The 24,156-nt window shown below is 45.7% G+C and overlaps 1 protein-coding gene across 2 annotated transcripts in view; it reads right to left on the bottom strand.

Annotated features, from left to right (window-relative positions):
- Positions 1–24,156, bottom strand: part of col16a1 (collagen, type XVI, alpha 1) — a 367,062-nt gene that overhangs the window by 94,962 nt on the left and 247,944 nt on the right. For both annotated transcript variants that reach the window (XM_072548617.1, XM_072548616.1), the window contains exons 34-42: positions 23,128–23,163; positions 16,734–16,787; positions 14,580–14,648; positions 11,340–11,393; positions 9,326–9,352; positions 7,276–7,353; positions 5,742–5,801; positions 5,508–5,588; positions 3,929–3,979 (exon numbers count right to left, since the gene is read on the bottom strand). In XM_072548617.1, the coding sequence (XP_072404718.1) occupies positions 3,929–3,979; positions 5,508–5,588; positions 5,742–5,801; positions 7,276–7,353; positions 9,326–9,352; positions 11,340–11,393; positions 14,580–14,648; positions 16,734–16,787; positions 23,128–23,163 (510 nt within the window). The remainder of the gene's footprint in view (positions 1–3,928; positions 3,980–5,507; positions 5,589–5,741; positions 5,802–7,275; positions 7,354–9,325; positions 9,353–11,339; positions 11,394–14,579; positions 14,649–16,733; positions 16,788–23,127; positions 23,164–24,156) is intronic.

Raw genomic sequence — 24,156 nt, 5'->3', positions numbered from 1 at the left:
ACTCCTGACCCCACACCAACACTGAACACCCAGCATCAGCCTCTGTGATGGGAAGTGGGTGAGGCTATGAGAGGAACTGGCGATGGGCACGAGGTAGTTAGGGAGAAGTTCTGAGTAGACAGAAGGGGGCATGGAAAGGCATCCGGTCGGTTTTGGGAGGGGTCTTTGAGAGGGCCAGGGAGGAGGAATAAGGAGGTCTGGAAGAGGACAGAAGAGGGTCTGGGGAGGAGGAGAGAGTCTAAGAGGATAGAAGAGAGTATGGGGAGGAGGGGGAGAGGGTCTGGGAGAGGATGGAAGAGGGGACAGGGAGGAGGAGAGGGTCTGAGAGAGGATAGAAGAGGGGACAGGGAGGAGGAGAGGGTCTGAGAGAGGATAGAAGAGGGGACAGGGAGGAGGAGAGGGTCTGGGAGAGGATAGAAGAGGGGACAGGGAGGAGGAGAGGGTCTGAGAGAGGGTAGAAGGGGGTATGGGGAGGAGGAGAGGGTCTGGGAGAGGATAGAAGAGGGGACAGGGAGGAGGAGAGGGTCTGAGAGAGGGTAGAAGGGGGTATGGGGAGGAGGAGAGGGTCTTGGAGAGGATAGAAGAGGGGACAGGGAGGAGGAGAGGGTCTGAGAGAGGGTAGAAGAGGGGATGGGGAGGAGGAGAGAGTCTGAGAGAGGGTAGAAGAGGGGACAGGGAGGAGGAGAGGGTCTGGGAGAGGGTAGAAGGGGGTATGGGGAGGAGGAGAGGGTCTTGGAGAGGATAGAAGGGGGTATGGGGAGGAGGAGAGGGTCTGGGAGAGGATAGAAGAGGGGACAGGGAGGAGGAGAGGGTCTGAGAGAGGGTAGAAGGGGGTATGGGGAGGAGGAGAGAGTCTGGGAGAGGGTAGAAGAGGGGACAGGGAGGAGGAGAGGGTCTGAGAGAGGGTAGAAGTGGGGACAGGGAGGAGGAGAGGGTCTGAGAGAGGGTAGAAGTGGGGACAGGGAGGAGGAGAGGGTCTGAGAGAGGGTAGAAGTGGGGACAGGGAGGAGGAGAGGGTCTGAGAGAGGGTAGAAGTGGGGACAGGGAGGAGGAGAGGGTCTGAGAGAGGGTAGAAGGGGGTATGGGGAGGAGGAGAGAGTCTGAAAGAGGGTAGGAGTAGGAGAGGGTCTGGGAGAGGATAGAAGAGAGTTTTGGGAGGAGGAGAGGGTTTTGGGAGGAGGAGAGGATCTGGGAGAGGATAGAAGAGGGGACGGGGAGGAGGAGAGGGTCTGGGAGAGGGTAGGAGGAGGAGAGGGTCTGAGAGAGGATAGAAGAGAGTTTTGGGAGGAGGAGAGGGTTTTGGGAGGAGGAGAGGATCTGGGAGAGGATAGAAGGGTGTATGGGGAGGAGGAGAATCTTTTTCAGGGAGGAAGTCTGGGAGGTGCAGCAAGGGAATATCTTGAAGCGGAGATGTCAGGAGAATTGTGGTGCCCCATCCTCTCAGTTTCTCTACTGCATCCATTCCGATAATGCCACCTTCTGTAGTGGAGCTTCATAAGTGTCCACCATTTTCCTCAACTGAGGATCCCCTGCCACTGCGGTTGACAAGCCCCTCAGCTGTGCCCAACCCATCTCCCACATCTTCAGCATATATAGCCCATTTTCCTTGTTGCAATCAGTTGGGAAGAAGGGTCACTCTTTCGCAACGTTACATTTGCTTTCCTTTCACCAATGCTGCTGCACTGATGAGTCTCTTCAACTTGTGGAGTAGCCTGATAGGAGAGTTTACGAAATATTGCTTCTATAATATGATAGTATGATTCAAGCCTGGTACGTATACCGTGTCTTGCTGAGTTTACCCTTCACATGCAATAAACAGTGGTGTGAAGAAGCCCAAGCCTGAAGACAGTACTTGACTTTGCCTGTCTTCAACTCAAATACATGGACATGGGCATAACACGATACACCAAAGGAAGAGGGAGGGGGAGGGGGTGACAGTCAAGAGAAGAGAGAGGAGTGTGTCTGGGAGAGGGGAATAGGGCAAATGAGGTGAAGGGGGACAGGTTTTGTGAGGAAGAATGGGAAAGGGTTTAGTAATAGGAGGGGTGCAAGAGAATGTTTGGGAGGGGGAATGGGGGATGGACTGGGAGAAGGAGTAGGTGAGGGACTGAGAAGGGTAAGGGGAGAGAGTCTGAGTGGAGAGTTGACTGTGGCCTTCCTCCTGTGAATTTGGGGCAAATGCAAGAGGTCAATCTTCATCTTCACAGTGGAAGGTTAAACATACTTGCAGATCGTCTGCAAAGAGCAGAAATACCCTAAATTTCCAAACTTGGCGTTTTTATAACTGGCTTCAACAATGGAGCTTGGCTGGAAGTGTTTTAACGTTAATTAAAGATTAATTTTATTTTTTTCTTTTTGGCCCCAGTGTACACACAGGACTGGGGGTAGTTACAAGCTGTGCTGCAGACTTGCTCATATGATACACTGCATTTAATACAGTGACCTCTCAGGCTGGATCACCAGTTACTCAGCTTCCTACCTGTTTGTGAACCTCACTGCAAAGTCCTTTAAAAGTTTATGACATGTTCAGTCAAATAGCCACCCAAATGGTCAGGCTACTTGTCTGGTCAGGGCACTGCCACGGAAATCTCTCTCGGTGCCACTGAAGTGGGAAGAGAGTTGGTGCATGTCCCCGAGAGGTTCTGAGCAGTTGATTCCAAACTGGGGCTTTGGAATTTGCTCAGACACCCCCGATGCTGCAGGGTTGGTTTGGTTGGATATGTTTATTCCTATTACACATTAAATTGGTGACAAAAGAGCTCAGTCATGGCAATGTTAAGGAAAGGTAGAGTTAGGTTATTGTGATCTTCTGGAAGGTCACAGAAAAGCTGTAGTAATTTGTCACCAAGTAATGATGACATTACAATGAGGATACAGCAAGATTATTGTGCCATTACAATGAGGTTATGGTGAAGTGGTCAAAAAGACACAGCAATGTCTCTACTTCCTCAGACAGCTCAGGAAATTTGGTATGTCCATCAGGTCTCTCACCAACCTTTATAGATGGATCACTGAAAGCATACTGTCTGGGTCATAATGGCCTAGTATAACAACTGCTCTGCCTAGGACTGTAAGAAACTACAGGAGGTGGCGTAGACAGCACAGACCATCATGGAAGCCAACCTTCCACCCGGGGTCTCTGTCTACATGGCTCGTTGCTGCTGAAAGGCTGCCAACATCATCAAAGACCCATCGCACCCCAGGAATGATCTCCTACAATCTCTTCTGTCAGGCAGGAGAAACAGAATCCTGAACACACATACCAACAGGTTCAGGAGCAGCTTCTTCCATGCTGTTGTTAGACTAATGAATGGACTCTCTAGCCTCAAATAATGCTGATCGTGCTAACCTTGGTCTCGCCTAGCGTACACCCTGTTCAATGTGACCTGTATGCTTTAAGTCTTTTTCATCTGTACATCCTTGCATACTATGATCTGCCTATACTGCACTCACTAATGATAGGGAACCCAGGAGGTTTGGGATTGGACAGTATTGGGGGATGGTCTCTTTCATCAGACTTCCAAATCTTCTTCAATTCTTACTGATGTCAGCCCTTTACTTCCTGTCACTAATCCACCTGTTTGGGACAGGCACTTTGAGGCTTCAACTAGATTCCATTGAAAAGGGGCATCAAGGTCAATTTACACCATGGCACCTCTTTCTCACAGGGTGAAAGCACCTTTATTATGGCTCTGATGCTATTCACAGGCTGGCATGATTACTAATTACTTCAGGTTCTGAGACGGTTACTATGACAGTGAAACCAGCTGAGGGCTGTGAGAAATGGGCACCTGCTGGAAATAGTAAGAGGTGCCTCGTTTCACCAAATGGCTGGGTACAGCCTCAGAGTTACAAAAGCTATGAGGAGACATTCCCCTTACTCTCTCCTCATCTCAAACTACCAAGTGATATCAGTGAACCCCCATACCATTCCTGGAAGTCCAGGTGCACCAGGCATGCCATCATTTCCTGGAATTCCCTGAAAAATAAAGATAGCGTTACATGCAAACTTCATCCCAGGAGCTTGTCTTGTATAAGATTCTGACAGGGTTAATGGTGAAGGTAGCATTAAGTTTCACTCAATCTGATGATGTTATACAGTTTTGGATGATGAAACTGGGAAAATTGTTCTGGATCTTGAAGGAGATTCCTGTCTCCCAACAGTTTAAGTAATAATGTGTATTTGGGCAACACAACATGGACCGGTTGCTAACACACTCTTTTCACTGTTTTTCTTTAGATTAGATTCCCTACAGTGTGGAAACAGGCTCTTCAGCCCAACCAGTCCACGCTGACCCTCCAAAGAGTAACCCACCCAGACCCATTTCCCTCTGGCAATTTAGCACGGCCAATTCACCTAACCTGCACATCTTTGGACTGTGGGAGGGAACCGGAGCACCCGGAGGAAACCCACGCAGACACAGGGAGAATGTGCAAACTCCACACAGACTGTCACCCGAGGCTGGAATTGAACCTGGGACCCTGGTGCGGTGCGGCAGCAGTGCTAACCACTGAGCCACTGTGCCGCCCCAGGGCTCTGTAGCGATGGTTCCGCTCCCATTGTAAACCGGACTTTGAGCCCTAGTCAAAGGAACAGGACTGGAGATAGTGGGCAGATGTTCAGGGGTGTGGTGCCACCGGGTGAAGGTGGGCCATGTTAGGGAGTGTAATAGGCAGGGGGACTGACTCAGTCACAGCACTGCCAATGAGTCTTCTGATCACAAACATAGACTCAGGAGCTCAACAGCATTACCTGGAGCTTTTCCATTTTCTGTTCAGATTGACTTATTGTCAAAATTTGAAATAATATTGATGTATCTAACAGCAGCAAAGTGGAACTGTTTATTATGGGGTGTATCTGAGTGACCAGGTGAGAGTGAGGGATGTGTCCCTGTGTGGAAAGTACCCAGAGATCGAGCCACCCACAGTGGCTCAGTGGTCAGCACTGCTGCCTCACAACGTCAGCAATCTGGTTTTGATACCAGCCTTGGGTGACTGTCTGTGTGGAGTTCTCCCCATGTCTGTGTAGGTTTCCTCCCACAGATATGTCGGTTAGGTGGATTGTCCTTGGGAAATTGTTTGTAGTATCCAGGGATGTGCAGGCTAGGTTAATTTGCCATGGAAAATGCAGTATTTCAGGTGCAGGGTGGTGGTTGGGGGGGTAGTCTGTGTGGGATGGTCTTAAGAGCGTTGATGCAGACTCGATGGGCCAAATGGTCTGCATCGACACATAGGAATTCTACGAGTATTCCAGTGACGGATGTGTCCCTGTGAGGGTGAGAGTTGGGTCCTGGTGAGGGTCTGGTGTATATTTCAGTCAGAGTCTGCTGTATGGTCCAGACAGGGTCTGGTGTATATCCCGGTGAGGGTTTGGTGTATCCACAGGGAGGGTCTGGTGCATACTCAGTGAGGGTCTGGTTTATATCACCGTGTTACGTTTATCCCCATTGCCAAGTTGCACACATTGTCACTGTTCTCTGTGTATGGGCTTCCTCTGATCCTCTTACCTGTCGGCCGTTACCTCCCGGTAACCCTGGCAGGCCGGGTGGCCCTGGCATACCTGGTGGGCCTGGTGGTCCTGGCGGGCCCTGAAGAAAATCAATTGAGAAAAATGTTTTATGTCATCTGTAAACAAAGATTGTGGTTTGATCTCTGAAGGGGGGTGAGCTTTTGTTTGTCAGTCTAACCATAGGACAGACAACTCAAGGCAAAGAGCCAACTGTGTAGGAAATGACACTCACCAGAGGTCCCAGAGACCACAACAACCGATCACCCGGAGCACCTGGGTGGCCATGTTCTCCCTGCAGTTCATCAAAATACAGGGCAATACATCAATACAAGCAGAATAACGTAGCGACCAGCCATGAACAGCAATCGAGACAGAACCTTACCAAAGTATTTGCTGAAAGTCTCTCCTTCAGGCTAGTGCTCAACAAAAGACAGAGTGCCACCCCATTCAAAATGCTAGACTTCTGTATGGAACTGGATTTTCTGCCTACCTGTGTGGTTTTTATTCACTGTGAAAGCAATTTACTGAACCCTAAGCCTAACTGTCTAAAGAACAAATATCAAACTCTGCCCATCTCTGCTTTTCCCAATCTCTCCCTGCCATTTTCTCTCTTCTTGGTCAGCCTTCAGTGGGTTATATCTGCAGTAATGGGTTAAATTATCAGGGAAGGTGTGTGGTGCTAGGAGAGATGGACCTATCCCTTACAACATTGAAGATCAGGCCAAGAGCCTGTTGGACGTACAATCCCTCAAAAGGTAGGTGAGAGGTCCTGGAAGTAACATCTGTAGGGAAGCTTATTTCCACCTCACATACCTCCTTGGGTTTGGTTTCGAATGAAATCAATGCAAGGAAATTAGACCGATTGGGTTTGTCACACCTGTGGGACTCCAGCTGAGCTACACAACCAATCCCAGTTTTTGTAGGATCCTTGTGAAACAGGAAATTTGAACACACTGACAGCCCAAAGATGATAAAGCAGAGATTCTTTATTTCACTAGCATTATGTCAACAAAAACAAGAAGAGAAATTAAGGACAAACAAAGAATGATTTACATTATGTACATGAATAAATGGGTGGGTAACATTGTCTTGAGGGATTCATTTGTCTCTCTGTCTCCCTATCAGTCTTCCATCCACCTCAGAATGATACACTCTTTCCTCATGAGTACCCATTGGGTTGCTCTCCCTCACCATCGCCATCTATTGGAGGTGATCCCAGAGAACTGTTCAGCTCCCTTGCTCAGTGACCTCCATCTTGGTGGAAGTATAGTTACACCGAAACCAGACATCCCTTTGAAGTCTTGAAAAATCCTTCAAATAAACCAGGGGTCAATGTGTACACTGACTGTATAAAGTTTGAACTGGCAATGCTGGTGTGGGTAGTTACCATTTTGCAATGTGTAAAACGTTCAATTCATTGGTCACCATGTGTGATCAGCTCTGTGTGAGTTTGTCTTAAGCCTCAGAGCACTGTTGCGGCAACATTCTGTATCAACTGCATGATCCCATGACTTGGTCGGGGAGAATAACCCAAACATGTATTTCTGTGCTGATTAACTGCCTCTGGGTTAGATGACATACATTTATTAACTGGAAAATGGCAGTGGTGTTCAATGTCACACTGATTTGTGCACTGAGTATAAGCCTAAAGATTTACTTCAGCATCTAAAAATAGGCATGACTTGTACACTAGGATTTACAGTATATCTATGGTTGCAGGACATCATGTACTCTACACAACTCCTTATTAATTTGAAGACACTTACAGAATCTCCAGGATACCGCACATCTCCTCCTGGGATTGGTTGCCCATTGATACAGATGCATTGCTCAGCTGCTGCTCCCTGTGCAGCACAAGGTCAAGGTTCAGTGGTTAATAGCATCATTATTTTAATACACAGCAGAGTGAGAACAGGACAGCAGCAATGGTAAATATTACAGTGAATGCCATCTTTATATTGTCTCCATCAGACATTCCCAGGATGGGGAGACCACGGGGTCAGGGAGAGAGTAAAGCTCTCTCTACACAGTCTCTGTTAAACATTCCCAGGACAGGGACAGTATGGGGTCAGGTACAGAGTAAAGCATTGTCTAAACCAGATTATTCCAACACTTTTGCAAGGGGGAATCTACATTCCAAATTCTATCTCATGGGGCTGGTGACGAAATTTCAAAAAGTTAAGATTAACAGGAAACAGTAAACATGAATTTCAGGAAAATATTTCTAAGGGAAATAACCGATAATTTAAATCAGTAATTAACAAAACTAAAAGGTAGCAATCAGCAGAGCTAACTAATCAAACCCTTTTTTAACTAAGAAACAGAACAACAAATAGAGGGAGCCGATGGTTCAAGTTGTGGCCACCAGGGAATGGGGTGGAAGTAGGGCTGAGCTAAAGGGTATGGTTGAACTAATGCTGACTTCAATTCGCTCTGTGAGCTGGCCCTGACAGATTCATGTAAAAATGGACGTCGGAATGGGTTGTCTTTCAGCCTGGGATTTTCCTCATGCCCCAACCTACTTTGTGGGTAGGTTTTTAGGGAGGGAGCTTGAGCAAGAGGCTAGGTGTGGGTTTGTGACCAGCTCACTCTCTCTGTTGGTCCATTCGTGTCTGACTGTATTCTCTCCCTTTTTCATTTGTTCTCCCCCATTTCCTTTTCCATTCACAAAAGTATTGTCTCTCTCTCTCTCTCTAACACTCGTGCAAGTACTCACATAGCCTCCACCCTTCTTCTGTGTCTGCTCTGCTCACTCAAACACCCTGCGCCCCCACTTTACACATCCTCTCCTGCACCTTCTTGGCAGCAGCCCACCTCTTTCAGTTTTTGTCCCAGGCAGACTCAGTGCTGCCGTTGTGCACAGACCTGGGGATGAGTAAACTGACTGACATTTACACAGCTCCCTGTATTTGCTGATATTGTCAAGACTATCAGCAAACAGCCCCGAAGATTGGAAAAGGATGTACTTACAGGTAAGGAGTGGGACATCCCTTCAGAACTGCTGCCTGATGCTGTTTTGCCTCCAGATGAGATTCTCAGGGGTTTCACAGAAGCTAGTTAAGGCCTTGGTTAATGGCCATATAACTTGGTGTCATATGGACCCTTTTGGGAGCCACACAGTGGAGAACATATTCTCACTGGAGTATGCTTGTCTGACAGCATTCGGCATCTGCACTGGTGACTGAGGCTCAGGGAGTACCCACAGTCCCTCTCCTAGATGGCTTGAGTACCCTGAGATTCCTCACTGCACCCTGTCATCTTCCTCAGTGTTGTAGGACGTGGCCATGGTGAGTGCCTTCAGGCTGAGTCAGTCTCAATGCCTCCCTCTCCTCCAGAGGTTCCAGCATTTGGACACTGCTGTGGGACCACCCACTCCCACTTACCTGGTCCACACACTGTCATTACACAACCATTGAACACAAAGGTGCCATTTCGGTCCCTCTCTCAGAGTGAGAATGTAGGACCCATATATAGTCCTAGATGAAACTACGTCAAATTCAGGATTCCAACACCCCATGAAATGAGGGAAATCTGAGCAATGGGGCTTAACAGCTTCCAAATGATTTGCAAGATTGGAGCTGGGGACAGAAGGAACACAGATACAAGGGGGCTGAATGGTCCACACTCTACACAGCAATCTACTCCATGTAGTCAGCCAAGGGCTGTTGGAATGGTGAACATGAGTGGAGGGAGACACTGCGCCAAAACATTGCTTCTACTGAACTGACCTGTACCAAACAGCCACTTTACCTGCAGAGTGTTGGCTGCCCCATAATCTGAACATTTCACAAGATATACTCATTCACACAGGCTTACCTTTTCACCTTTAGCTCCTGGCACACCCTGGAAACAAACAGACATGAAAGAAGTTAGATCAGCTGATGGGAGAATTCAAAAATTGAGAACATTTGACAGTGATAAATAGATTCTCATCATAGGTGGGTCATTCCACTGTCCTTGACAGTCATCTTTATATTTAACAGACAAATGCCGCCAAATCTTGGATGAAAAGATGTCAGAATTCAGCTTGAGGTATTCTGCTGTGTAAGCTGATGCTGACTGCTCTGCACCTCAACTTCATTAATTTGTCTTCACTCCAGACTCCTCAGACTGCATTCATTAAACATCTAGCCAGTTCAATCCTGTGAGCTCTGAGGTCCCCCTGCATTCATAGTGTTCTGCAGGAGAACACTCCATATTGTCCCTGTGCCTGGTGTGGAGAAACCCTTCCTAATTTCACCCCTGAACAGCCAGGATCAATTATTGAGATTGTAACTCCTTGTTCTGGACTCCCTTCCAAGAGGAAGTAGTTTCCCTCTAATCCTTCAAGTAATTGAACCTTGATCAGATTATCCCTCACTCTTGAAAGGGTTACCAGGAAGATTTATCCAAACCTTTGATCTAATTTAACAGTTTATAGAGAGGTACATGGGTCCATGAAATGTTGTCATGTCATCCACAATCAATTGAGATTATTGGTATAACCTGTCTGGCATTACGCGTTAGCTTTATCAGTGATGGTTTCCAACGTTTTCCCAATAGCGGGGACATTGAATTGCCAACTGTTTAATGCAATCCTGGACCATTGGTCAGGTGACCTTCCACTTCTATTCACCTCAAGCCCAAATTCTTGCCACTCCTTGCCAACACATCAACCCATGAAGAACATCATCTTCTAAACATATTATTTTGAGGGATGTGGGTGTCACTGGTGAGGCCAGCATTTGTTGCACCTTCCTAGTTGCTCTTCAGCAGGCTAATTTGTGAGCTCACTGTCAAGGGTAGCTAAAACATCAACTATACTGCAGTGGATCTGAAGTCACAAGTAGGCCAGACAGGGAAGGCTGGAGATCGTGGGTACACTTACATCAAATGGACTGCAGCAGGGGTTCAAGAAGACAGCGTACCACCAACTTCCCAAGGCCAACTAGGGATGGGCAATAAACGCTGACCCAGCCAGCAATGCCCACATCCCATGAATAAACAAAAAGATTGTCTTCCCTGAACCAGATAATGATATTTTCTATGGTCATCATCATTGACTCTAGCTTTCACTTTAGATTTAATGAAGTGAATTTAAATTCCATTAGCTGCTGCCATAGGATTTTTACCCATGCCCTCCACAGCTTTAGGCTGGACATTCAGATTACAGTCAAATGATCGTATGTCGTCTGCCCTCCTAATGTGTAGCCTCAAATGCATTCAAATGGCTAAAGATATCATCTTCTGAATACTGAAAAAAAGCTGTGACTTAGAATATACCTGAAAAGTGAAGGCAATGATCCAGAGAGTTCAGGGAGCAACTAATCATCTGCTAATTGATGGATTCCAGAATAATGATAAGATGTGAAATTTAGAATCCAGTCAATATTAATCTTCTAATGACTACAGAATCAGTAAAGTCACTGCTTGGGTCATTCTTGAATACTGGTGACAGATCCCAATGCTGTCCCCCAGGAACATTTGGAATATGTTCACAACAGAACTATTTGGGATTGAAATGATGCAATATACTGTGTTGGACTGGATATGGACACCCATGTCCCATTGATGGTTCACTCTATCATTCATGATCATTCTATCATGTTCTCCTCTATTTTCCCTCAGGTAACACCCTCCTGCGCTGAACTGGTATCTGTGAAACAGTATAGAAGTACTGATACCAGGAATAGTAGTAGGCCATTCGGCCCTTCGAGCCAGTTCACCAACTCAATATGATCATGTCAGATCCTTCAACTCCATACCCCTTCCTCATGTATCATTGTCTCCAGACAGTTGAAGCTGATGAACTAGGCTAACACAGTGGAAGTAAATGCAGTGAAACACTTACTGGCAGGCCTCTTCTTCCTGGTAACCCTGTATCTCCGGTTTCTCCATCTTTTCCCTGCGAAATACAAACAGCAGTCAGTCTTTTAGATGTCAGGAGACCTTCCTATTGGTGACAATTCACCATGTGATGACTCAAAGGGGGTAACTTCTTTTCTTGGCCTTGGGATGCTGGGGTGAAGAGCCTGGGTAAATAGTGGGGAGCTGCATTGAGATGACCCCACTCCTCGGACCCACAACTGAGGAGGATTGCCCAGGCCAAGCTGCTGAATGGGATCGAGAGGCTCAAAGAAGTCTTCAGGCCCCCAAGGGGAGTGAATTTCTGCCCTCAATAGTGTCTTGTCAGTGACAGTCCAGCCACAAGCCGAGGTCATCACTTACATGGCGAAGATCTTTAAGCAGAACCTCGAGGGTCCCTTCCCCAGAGAGAAAAGGCTGTGAGTATCAAAGGGCCCAATGTTGCAACACACATTCCTGCCTGCTCTTCAATCTTTTTTTTCAATTAGTCTCCTGGAGTGCCTCCATTTTGAGGAACTCTCATGTTCTGTGGGTCTCAACCAGGACTAAGGCTAAGGCTCCCAGGACTGTTTGCTGTCTCATTGGGCCGAAAACATCACAGGCTTGCAGTTCTGAGGTGGTCACTCCCAGGAATATCTCACTTCCCGCAAGATGGGCTCAAGAGCACCATTCAATCTGAGCAGGCAAATGGGACCACAGAGTACAAAATCAGGGAGGTTCTAATGATCCTATATAGGACACTACTTAGTCCTTAGCTGGAGTACTGTGTCTAGCTCTGGGCATCAAAAGATGGGAAGGAGGTGAATATGTGGGAGAGAGTACACACAAGCTTTTCAAGAATGGTTCCAGGGGAACCATTATGTGAATACATTGAAGAAGATGGAATTGCTTTGCTGGAGAACAGAAAGTTTCAAAGAGATTTGATAGAAGGTTTTAAAATCATCAAATGTTTGGACAGAGTGAATATGGAGAAATTGTTCCATTCATTAATGATTTGAGAGCTAGAGGACACAGTCTTGCCAAACGATATGAGGTGAGAAGTAACCTTCTGACACAGTGAGTGGTTCTGGTCTGGAATGTGGTGGAGACAGGTTCAATGGAGGTATTCCAGTGGGCACGGGGTGATTATTTAAATAGGAACAACGTACGGGATTATGGGATAAAGCAGGAGTTCGTCACTAAGTCAAAAATGCTCAGAGAGCCAGTTCAGACACAATGGGCCAAATGGCCTCCTCCTGGGTTGTAATTATTCTGTGATGCTACCTCAAGGTGCCGGAGCCTATGGGAAAATGTGATCCTCTGCAGTCCTAACTATTACGGCGCGACACAACAGACATCCATGTGTTTTTGTTTTAAACGTAGGGAGAACATCTGCATTTTACCAGCCCTTCAGGCAGTGAGTTCCAGTGATCTATCACCTCGAGTTCACTCCTCAACACACCTCTAACCTTCTGCAAATTCCTTTAACTCTCGGTTCCCAGGTATTGATCTCTCTGCTAATGGAAATAGGTCCTCTTCCAATCCATGCCATTCTGGCCCCTCATAATTTTACATACCTCAAGGTTTGGGAAAAGATTTGTAGCTCGGGTGCTCGTTGTTGTGGTTCTGTTCGCCAAGCTGGGAATTTGTGTTGCAAACGTTTCGTCCCCTGTCTAGGTGACATCCTCAGTGTTTGGGAGCCTCCTGTGAAGTGCTTCTGTGATCTTTCCTCCGGCATTTATAGTGGTTTGAATCTGCCGCTTCTCACAACCGGAAGCAGCAGAGACAAACCACTATAAATGCCGGAGGAAACATCACAGAAGCGCTTCACAGGAGGCTCCCAAGCACTGAGGGTGTCACCTAGACAGGGGACGAAACGTTTGCAACACAAATTCCCAGCTTACATACCTCAATTAAAGCCCCCTCGGCCTCATCCCAAAGGAAACGTCAGCCGTTCCAAGTTTTTCTCACCACTAAAGTTCCGCAGACTTGCAAAATCCTCATGAATCTTTTGTGTATCGTTTTTCAGAGTCACAAAGTCTTAGAGATCTGCCATACAGAAAAAGGCTCTTCAACCCATCGACTCTATGCCTGTCAAATGCAACCGCCTAACTGTTCAAATCCCATTTTCCTGCACTTGGCCCATAGCCTTGTATGCCTTGGCATCACAGATGCACATTCAAACACTTCTTAAATGTTAGGAGGATTTCTGCCTCTACCACTGTGACAGGCAGTCAGTTCCAGATTACCATCACTCTCTGGGTGAAAAAGTTTCCTTCATACCTTCACTAAAACTCCTGTCCCTGACCTTCAATCAATATCCCCTGGTCATTCATGCTCCATCAAGGGGAATAGTTTCTTCCTGTCTCGCCTATTTATACCCCTCATAATTTTATCCATCTCAATCATATCCCCTCTCAATCTCCTCTGCTCTAAGGAAAACAACCCCAGTCTCTCCAATCTCTCTTCGCCACTAAAACTCTCCAGTCCAGCAACATCTTAGTAAATCTCTGTGCAGTCTCTCCACTGCAATCACATCCCTCCGATAACATGCATTCCAGAACTACATACATTACTCTAGCTGTGTCTGGATCAGCACTTTATATAGTTCTAACATAATTCCCTGCTCTTAAACTTAATGCCTCAGTTAATAAAGACAAGTACACCATCTGTCTTCTTAACCACTTTAGGGGCCAGTGTACATGCACACCCAGGTGCTTCCCAGGGTCCTATCATTCATCATGTATTCCCTTGTCTTGTTTGTCCTGCTCTAGTGCAGCACCTCATTTATGCAGAATGAATTCTGTTTGCCACCGATCAGCCCATGTGACCAAACGATCTATATTCTCTTGTAGTTGAAGGCTATCTCTTGTGTAATTACATCCTTCTTATAATGTAGGGACTGGAACTGTAAGTAGCAAGTCAACTGCAGCCTAACTGGCATAACCTCTCTGCTCCTATACTCCAGCCACTGGCCAATAATTAGCTTCTTGACCAGCCTGTCTACCGTAATCTAGTCGTCTACATCTGTGGGTGCAGGGCTGGATTTTCCAGGGTTGGAGGTGTATTCGTTCAGGGAATGTTCTCATTAATTTTACCATATTATTAAAGAGTGGCTTGGGGAGAGAATCCAACATTCTCCATGTTTTAATCCCGGAGCTGTTGCGACACTGGCTCGAGCGGCTGACTCGTGCTTGGAAAAGGGGTGTTTGGAGCTGCTGGCGTCGAAAGAGTTGATGACACTTACCCGTATGCCAGGTACTCCCACACCAGGGGCTCCTGGGTGACCTGGGATCCCATGTTCTCCAGCTTGTCCCTAAAACACAAGATAAAGGTAGAATTTTGATTTTTAAAGAATTGCTCACATTTTCCTATTGTTTTTCTTCTGAAGTAATGTTGCTTTCACATTTAGGGTTCTGAGTAACTCACCTTCAAAAGCCCATGAGGGCACTTCCATTGGTGAAACCTCGTAGCTGTCAGTTTAATTGTTTATGAAGAATCATTACTGGGAGCTTGAATGAGTGACCAAGCTGCACTGACTGCTTCCCTTTAGAGGTTAACTGTGTGTCTTGTAGACTATGCAGAAGATAGTTAAAAATCAACTACACTGGTGCCAGACCTGAGTTACATACTGGCCAGACCAAGTAAGACCCATTAGAAAACCAGCTGGGTTCTAACAATTCAACACCATTGAATTGTTATTATATAGATGCTAGCCTCTTATTCCCAAATTCTTAAAATTGAATTCAAATTCTCAAACATGTCCTGGTCCTGGTCTCGGAGGCCCTCATTTGCATTTGAGAACGCAGGAGGCAATTGAGAGACTCAATCCCTAATGGGTTTATGGGGTGAGGCTAATCTCCCCCAATTCCCTGCTGGACAGTGCCATTGGTACCTCATAGAACATAGAACATAGAACAATACAGCACAGGACAGGCCCTTCGGCCCACGATGTTGTGCCGAACTTCTATCCTAGATTAAGCACCCATCCATGTACCTATCCAAATGCCGCTTAAAGGTCGCCAATGAATCTGACTCTACCACTCCCACGGGCAGCGCATTCCATGCCCCCACCACTCTCTGGGTAAAGAACCCACCCCTGACATCTCCCCTATACCTTCCACCCTTCACCTTAAATTTATGTCCCCTTGTAACACACTGTTGTACCCGGGGAAAAAGTTTCTGACTGTCTACTCTATCTATTCCTCTGATCATCTTATAAACCTCTATCAAGTCACCCCTCATCCTTCGCCGTTCCAACGAGAAAAGGCCGAGAACTCTCAACCTATCCTCATACGACCTACTCTCCATTCCAGGCAACATCCTGGTAAATCTTCTCTGCACCCTCTCCAAAGCTTCCACATCTTTCCTAAAGTGAGGCGACCAGAACTGCACACAGTACTCCAAATGTGGCCTAACCAAAGTCCTGTACAGCTGCAACATCACCTCACGACTCTTGAATTCAATCCCTCTGCTAATGAACGATAATACTCCATAGGCCTTCTTACAAACTCTATCCACCTGAGTGGCAACCTTCAAAGACCTATGTACATAGACCCCAAGATCCCTCTGTTCCTCCACCTGACCAAGAACCCTACCATTAACCCTGTATTCCGCATTCTTATTTGTCCTTCCAAAATGGACAACCTCACACTTGGCAGGGTTGAACTCCATCTGCCACTCCTCAGCCCAGCTCTGCATCATATTTAAGTCCCTCTGCAGCCGATAACAGCCCTCCTCACTGTCCACAACTCCACCTATCTTTGTATCATCTGCAAATTTACTGACCCACCCTTCGACTCCCTCATCTAAGTCATTAATAAAAATTACAAACAGCAGAGGACCCAGAACTGAACCCTGCGGAACTCCACTTGTAACTGGACTCCATGCTGAATATTTACCATCTACTACCACTCTCTGACTTTGACCGGTTAGCCAGTTTTCTATCCAATTGGCCAAATTTCCCTCTATCCCATGCCTCCTGACTTTCCGCATAAGCCTACCATGGGGAACCTTATCAAATGCCTTACTAAAATCCATGTACACTACATCCACTGCTCTACCCTCATCCACATGCTTGGTCACCTCCTCGAAGAATTCAATAAGACTTGTAAGGCAAGACCTACCCTTCACAAATCCGTGCTGGCTGTCCCTCATCTGGCCCAGCTACTGAAACCATTCCATTGCTGCTGTCTGTCTGAGTATCTGCTAACATTAGGTAGCAGGTCTGCACCGGGAGGTGGTTTCCTGCTCTGACTGGGGTGGGTGAGGTGCAGGGTACCTGCTCTGACCAGTGGCACTGCTGTGACACGATGAAGAACATCAAAGCAAAGCTATAAATGATAAAACGTGAGGCTGACTGCGAGGAGTGAAAACGGTACAGGAAATGGGAAACACTCACCTTGTTACCCTTTGGCCCAACGGCTCCTGGTTGTCCTGGAATTCCTGCTGCACCCTGCAGGGAAACACAACCATCAGGTAGAGACACAATAATGGGCTGGAGCAGACTGCCGAGCAGTCCTCGGAAGGCCCCACTGCTGATGGTACTCACAGTAAGGCAGGCAGATTGTGGATGTTAAAGGTCTCAGGCCTGGTATCCCCTGCACTCACTGGCATAGCTTCACTGCCAACCCTTCAACTACCTTCGTCCAAACCCAAATCATGAAGACAGGATTACAGAGCCATAACTAAATCGGCTATGGGCAGACATTTATATGAACACACATAATAAGTAGGAGCAGGAATAGGCCATTCGGCCATTCAAGTCTGTCCTGTTATTTAATATTGGGAAACCTTGACCAGTGTGTGATCATAAAAAGTCCAATATGGTCCTTCTCCAGTGAAGGGTCACTGGATAGGAAACATTACCTCTGATTTCTCTGCATAGATGCTGCCAGAGTTTCTCCAGTAATTTCTGTTTATGACACAGGGCAATTTAGTCAGATATAACCTGCCATCCCAATCAAACACTCTCTGGACAGATGCAGCACAAGGTTAGATGTAGAGTAAAGCTTCCTGTACTCTTTCAGACTGGAGGTTAAGCTCTCTCTACTCTTTAAACCTGAATGATAAGCTCCCTAACTCTTTTAACATGAAAGTAAAGCTTCCTCAACATTGCCCCCATCTAACATTGCCAGGACAGAGACAGCATGGGGTCAGATACAGAGTAAGGCTTACACTACTCTTTCAAACTGAAATTAAACAAAAGTAAAGCTTCCTGTACATTGTCCCATCAAACACTCCCAGGACAGGAATAGCATGTAGTTTGATGCAGAATAAATCTCCCAATACACTGTCCCCATTAATCACTTCTAGGAGGGTACAGGTAGACTAGAAATATATGAACAATAACTGTTCTTTTTTCAACTGTGAGTGCATATTTCCTTTTAATCTTCTTTGTCTAACAACACTAATTTTTTGACTCTGAGATTTGTACCTAGGCGTCAATAAAGGCAGCCATTGTAAACTCTTTTCACTGTACATAGATAGAACATAGAACATATAACATAGAACAATACAGCACAGAACAGGCCCTTCGGGCCACAATGTTGTGCCGAACTTCTAACCTAGCTTAAGCACCCATCCATGTACCTATCCAAATGCTGCTTAAAGGTCGCCAATGATTCTGACTCTACCACTCCCACGGGCAGCGCATTCCATGCCCCCACCACTCTCTGGGTAAAGAACCCACCCCTGATATCTCCCCTATACCTTCCACCCTTCACCTTAAATTTATGTCCCCTTGTAACACTCTGTTGTACCCGGGGAAAAAGTTTCTGACTGTCTACTCTATCTATTCCTCTGATCATCTTATAAACCTCTATCAAGTCACCCCTCATCCTTCGCCGTTCCAACGAGAAAAGGCCGAGAACTCTCAACCTATCCTCGTACGACCTACTCTCCATTCCAGGCAACAGCCTGGTAAATCTTCTCTGCACCCTCTCCAAAGCTTCCACATCTTTCCTAAAGTGAGGCGACCAGAACTGCACACAGTACTCCAACTGTGGCCTAACCAAAGTCCTGTACAGCTGCAACATCACTTCACGACTCTTGAATTCAATCCCTCTGCTAATGAACGATAATACTCCATAGGCCTTCCTACAAACTCTTATCCACCTGAGTGGCAACCTTCAAAGATCTATGTACATAGACCCCAAGATCCCTCTGTTCCTCCACCTGACTAAGAACCCTACCATTAACCCTGTATTCCGCATTCTTATTTGTTCTTCCAAAATGGACAACCTCACACTTGGCAGGGTTGAACTCCATCTGCCACTCCTCAGCCCAGCTCTGCATCATATTTAAGTCCCTCTGCAGCCGACAACAGCCCTCCTCACTGTCCACAACTCCACCTATCTTCGTATCATCTGCAAATTTACTGACCCACCCTTCGACTCCCTCATCTAAGTCATTAATAAAAATTACAAACAGCAGAGGACCCAGAACTGAACCCTGCGGAACTCCACTTGTAACTGGGCTCCAGGCTGAATATTTACCATCTACCACCACTCTCTGACTTCGACCGGTTAGCCAGTTTTCTATCCAATTGGCCAAATTTCCCTCTATCCCATGCCTCCTGACTTTCCGCATAAGCCTACCATGGGGAACCTTATCAAATGCCTTACTAAAATCCATGTACACTACATCCACTGCTCTACTCTCATCCACATGCTTGGTCACCTCCTCGAAGAATTCAATAAGACTTGTAAGGCAAGACCTACCCTTCACAAATCCGTGCTGGCTGTCCCTAATCAAGCAGTGTCTTTCCAGATACTCATAAATCCTATCCCTCAGTACCCTTTCCATTACTTTGCCTACCACAGAAGTAAGACTAACTGGCCTGTAATTCCCGGGTTTATCCCTATTCCCTTTTTTGAACAGGGGCACAACATTCGCTACTCTCCAGTCCCCTGGTACCACCCCCGTTGCCAGTGAAGACGAGAAGATCATTGCCAACGGTACTGCAATTTCCTCTCTTGCTTCCCACATAATCCTAGGATATATCCCGTCAGGCCCGGGGGATTTGTCTATCCTCAAGTTGTTCAAAATGTCCAACACATCTGTACTTTTGTACTGGAGCACAAATGACAATAAAGGATAAGGGATATTCAATATTGGTTGCCAATCTTTCAGGATAGCCTTGCAGACTCCAGATAATGAAGATGCATCTCCAGATCTCTCCTGTGATTGTAAAATGTAGGAAGGGCTGCATTGAGGCATTTTAAAGGACTCTGTGTTTCTTTCCATGTTCTGTGAACTTTAGTAATATTTTTAACATGTTTATTAAACATAAAAATATACTTGGATAAAAATGCTCTTTAATTGCTTGTACATTATTAAACTGGAAAGAGTGCAAGGGACATGTACAAAAATGTTGCCAGGACTCAAGGATCTGAGTTTTAGGGAGAGGTTAGACCAGCTAGGACTTTTTCCTTTCGAGTGCAGGAGGCTGAGGGGGGAGCTTACAGAAGTGTGTAAGATGACGAGAGGCATGGATAGAGTGAATGCACTCAGTTTTTTTCCCAGGGCTGGGGAATCAAGTATGGAAGGGCATCAGTTTAAGAGGGGAAAGATTAAAAGGGAACCAGAGGGGCAGCTTTTTCACACAGAGAAAAATGGAATGGAACTACCAGAGGAAGTGGTTGAGGTGGGTACGTTATCAACATTTAAAAGGCATTTGGACAAATACATGGATAGGAAAGATTTAGAAGGATATGGTTCAAGTGCAGGGAAATGGGGTAAATGAGGATGGACATTTTTTTCAGCATAGATCAGTTTGGGCTGACAGGCTTGTCTCTGTGCTGTAGGACTTTATGATCAGACTTAAGGATTTGGATGCAGAATGCCATGGGATGAAAGTTTCTGTAATGAGTTTGTAATTCAGGGTCAAGCCACTTGTGCAAGTGTCAGTATAAACACTTCAAACTCCAGGCAAAAATGCAAAGCTTTCCAAAGCCCAGCATCACCACCTGTTCGCTGCTCTGTGATATTACAATCTTGCTTTTCGGCATCTTTCTTGGCAATAAAGCACAGACAGGAACACTGGAAAAGGCAGACACTATACAGTCTCTCTTGAACCTGTTTAGTAATTCATTAGATCATAGTCAATCAGGAACCCAGCTCTACCCTTTTTTCCTTAATACTTTGATTCCAGTTACCCTTTGTGGAAGCAAGTTTGAAACATTTAGTGCTTCTTGTCAACAGAAGTTTTCCCTAAAAGAGGTAGGTTTAATTTTAGAGTGTACAGTCCGAGTCCTAGACACCACACGCAATGCAAATTGTTTTCTTGATCTATTCTAACATCTTGAACACTTTGATCAAGTCATCACTTAAATTTCTAAATTCCAGAGAACGCAATCTAGTTTTGAAATCCCTCCTTGTAATTTAACTTTTTAAAGCATGTGTACCATTCTGGTGCATCTGGTCTGCCCACTATCCGAAAGTCAAGCTAATCTTCTTAAGGTCACTTGCTCAGACATCTCAGTGAAGCTCGCAGGAACTCCAATCGTGGTTCAACCAAAACTTTGCACATTTATTTTTAAAATTCATTCACAGGTTCTAGGTGTAATAGGGAGGCCAGCATGCAAAGATGGCTGATCAATCAGGATCTGCACACTCCATGGCATACAGGACATTTTGTTGTCAAGTGGGATCTCTGTCCATATGTTGTTTATTCACAGCTTTTTTGTTTCACCTTTCTCACTTTTCCTGCTCATGTTGTCATTCTTGGGTCTCAGAATGCTGGGATGCTTCCCACAGACTGGTCTCCCTCTTGTTTGGTCTGGGATGATGGCCTCCCAGTAACTGATCTCAATGTTGGACCTCTCCATGTTGACCTTTCAGCACATCTTTGAAGCATTTCTTCCATTCTCCTTTAGTGGGTAGTACATGCACAGGGATGTACAAGAAAGCTAGACCTTTCCTTTGTTCCTTGCCATGTGATTAACATCTCAGGAGTTATGTCTCTTTCTCTTGGGGATCTGACCAACGCTCCAAGTGTGAACAGAGGCTGAGAGCAGGAGATGGGGGGAGATACTAAACGAGTATTTTTCATTAGTGTTTAGAAGGACATGGAGAGAACATGGAAGATAGAGAATGGGTGGAAACAGATGGTGACCTCTTGAAGAATGTCGGCTTATGCTCAAAATGTTGACTGTCCTGCTCCTCGGATGCTGCCTGACCAGCTGTGCTTTTCCAGCAGCTGCAGTCCTCACTTTCTCCACATCTTGAAAGATGTCTACATTACACAGGTGGTGGTGCTGGATGTCTTAAAATGCATAAAGATAGATAACTCCCCAGAATCTGGTCAGGTGTAACCTAGATCTCTGTGAGAAGCTAGGGAAGTGATTGCTGGGCCTCTTGCTGATGATATTTGTATCATTGATAGTCACAGGTGAGGTGCTGGAGGTTGGCTAATGTAGTGCCACTATTTAAGTAAGGAAAAGCCAGGGAACTATAGACCAGTGAGCCTGACATCAATGGTGGGCAGGTTGTTGGAGGGAATCGGAGGTATACAATTTACATATATTTGAAAAGGCAAGGACTGATTAGGATAGTCAACATGCTTTGTGCGTGGGAAATCATGTCTCATTAACTCAATTGAGTTTTTTTGAAGAAGTAATAAAGGAATGATGAGAGCAGAGCAGTGGACATGATCTATATGGACTTCAGTAAGGCGTTCGACAAGGTTCCCCATGGGAGACTGGTTAGCAAGGTTAGATCACTTGGAATACAGAGAGAACCAGTCATTTGAATACAGAGTGGCTAGAAGGTAGAAGATAGAGGATGGTGGTGGAGGGTTGTTTTTCAGATTGGAAGCCTGTGACCAGTGGTGTGCTACAAGGATCGGTGCTGGGCCCACTGCTTTTCATCATTTATATAAATGATTTGGATGTGACATAAGAGGTATAGTTAGTAAGTTTGCAGATGACACCAAAATTGGAGGTGTAGTGGACAGTGAAGAAGGTTACCTCACAGTACAACGGGATCTTGATCAGATTGGCAATGAGTCGAGAAGTGGCAGACAGACTTTAATTTAGATAAATGTGAGATGGTGCATTTTGAAAAGGCACATCAGGACAGGACTTAGTCACTTAAGGTCCTGGGAAGTGTTGCTGAACAAAGAGACCTTGGAGTGCAGGTTCATAATTCCTTCAAAGTGGAATCACAGGTAGATAGGAGAGTGAAGAAGGCGTTTGGTATGCTTTCCTTTATTCCTCAGAGCATCAAGTATAGGAGTTATGAGGTCATGTTGCAGCTGTACAGGACATTGGTTAGGCCACTTTTGGAATATTGTGTGCAATTCTGGTTTCCCTCCGACAGAAAGGATGTTGTGAAATTTGAAAGGGTTCATAAAAAATGCACAAGGATGTTGCTAGGATTTAAGGGTCTGAGCTACAGGGAGAGACTGAAGAGGCTGGAACAGGCCAGTAACCCTGTAGTTTAAAAGGCCAAACATGAACTGGATTGAGAGGATTCAGTGTCTGTGGAATATTTATAAAACGAGTGCACATAGATAATCACTGAAGACCCTGCATGGGTGTTCATATCCTTCTGATTTTGAAACTACCTTCAATAAGATCACTTTGAGAATTTTCTATGATATACCTTTATCAATAATAGTATCCATTCTATTTAAGTCTGAACCTCAAAGTAGTTTAAATGTTGGGAGATTTACTGGCACAGGTGAAATACTCTTCCACACCAAAGGGTAAGTCAAGGATCACAATTGTCTATCAGCGTCAGACTACATGACAGTTCGGGATGCTGATGAAACATTCCAAGGGTTTACTCACCGGATTTCCTGGTTTTCCCATCATGCCATCCTTTCCCTAAAAGTAAACAAGGCCAAACTTAATCATTTTCGGAAGGTGCTCTTCCTGAACCAGTCTAATTATCTCCATCCAAAACCTACACCATTCATAAATTCTGACCAAATGTGACCTCGGACTGACAGAGAGACAGAGAGGACAGACAGAAGAAAAGAGATAAGGTCAAAGGTAAGGACAGAAATGGAGAATGAAAATTAGAGGAGGATGGAATGAGTTGAGAGGGATACACAGAGTGGAATCTTTCCATGCCTCACAAAGACAGAGTAGTGATCTTGGAAATCAACGGGCCAACTCTCCAGTGCATTCCACTGGAGACAGGGTCAACACTGTGGAAGTAACCCATTACACTGTGGTTGCTGGTCAATACTATTGGTCCAACCAGGAGACAGTTAATGACACAGTCAGGATTTGTTGATGGCAGACAGGCCCTATGTTGTGATTACAGCATGACATGTGACCAGAGCTGAAAATGTGTTGCTGGAAAAGCGCAGCAGGTCAGGCAGCAACCAAGGAGCAGGAGAATCGACGTTTCGGGCATGAGCCTGGCCTGACCTGCTGCTCTTTTCCAGCAACACATTTTCAGCTCTGATCTCGAGCATCTATAGTCCTCACTTGCTCCTAGAAGACATATGACCAGAGACTGCCATTCGTTAAAAGACCAGAGACCAGTCATTAACTCCTCACCATCACACTGGCATAGAGCTGACTGGATGATAGGGCCACAGCCACAGCTGAAACATGGTTCAGCTTCTTGCTTCCACACTATTAACTCCAATAATCAATCCTTTGTCTCTGTTAATCTCTGATCTACAAGGTGACATTATTTATTCTGATGTCACCCAATTCAACGCAACCATCACCTCTCAATTAGTAAACTCTCCCTCAATTATTTTCTGAAAAAAGAATTGAACTGGACTTGAAATGTTAACTTTGTTTCTCTCTGCACAGACGCTGTTAAATCTGTGGAGTTTCTCCAACATTCTGTTTGTTTGT

The sequence above is a fragment of the Chiloscyllium punctatum genome, chromosome 27, assembly GCF_047496795.1.
Source record: "Chiloscyllium punctatum isolate Juve2018m chromosome 27, sChiPun1.3, whole genome shotgun sequence".
In the NCBI taxonomy this organism is placed as follows: domain Eukaryota; kingdom Metazoa; phylum Chordata; class Chondrichthyes; order Orectolobiformes; family Hemiscylliidae; genus Chiloscyllium; species Chiloscyllium punctatum.
The sequence above is the reverse complement of the archived record's forward strand: the minus strand, read 5'-3'. Positions and strand labels throughout refer to the sequence as shown.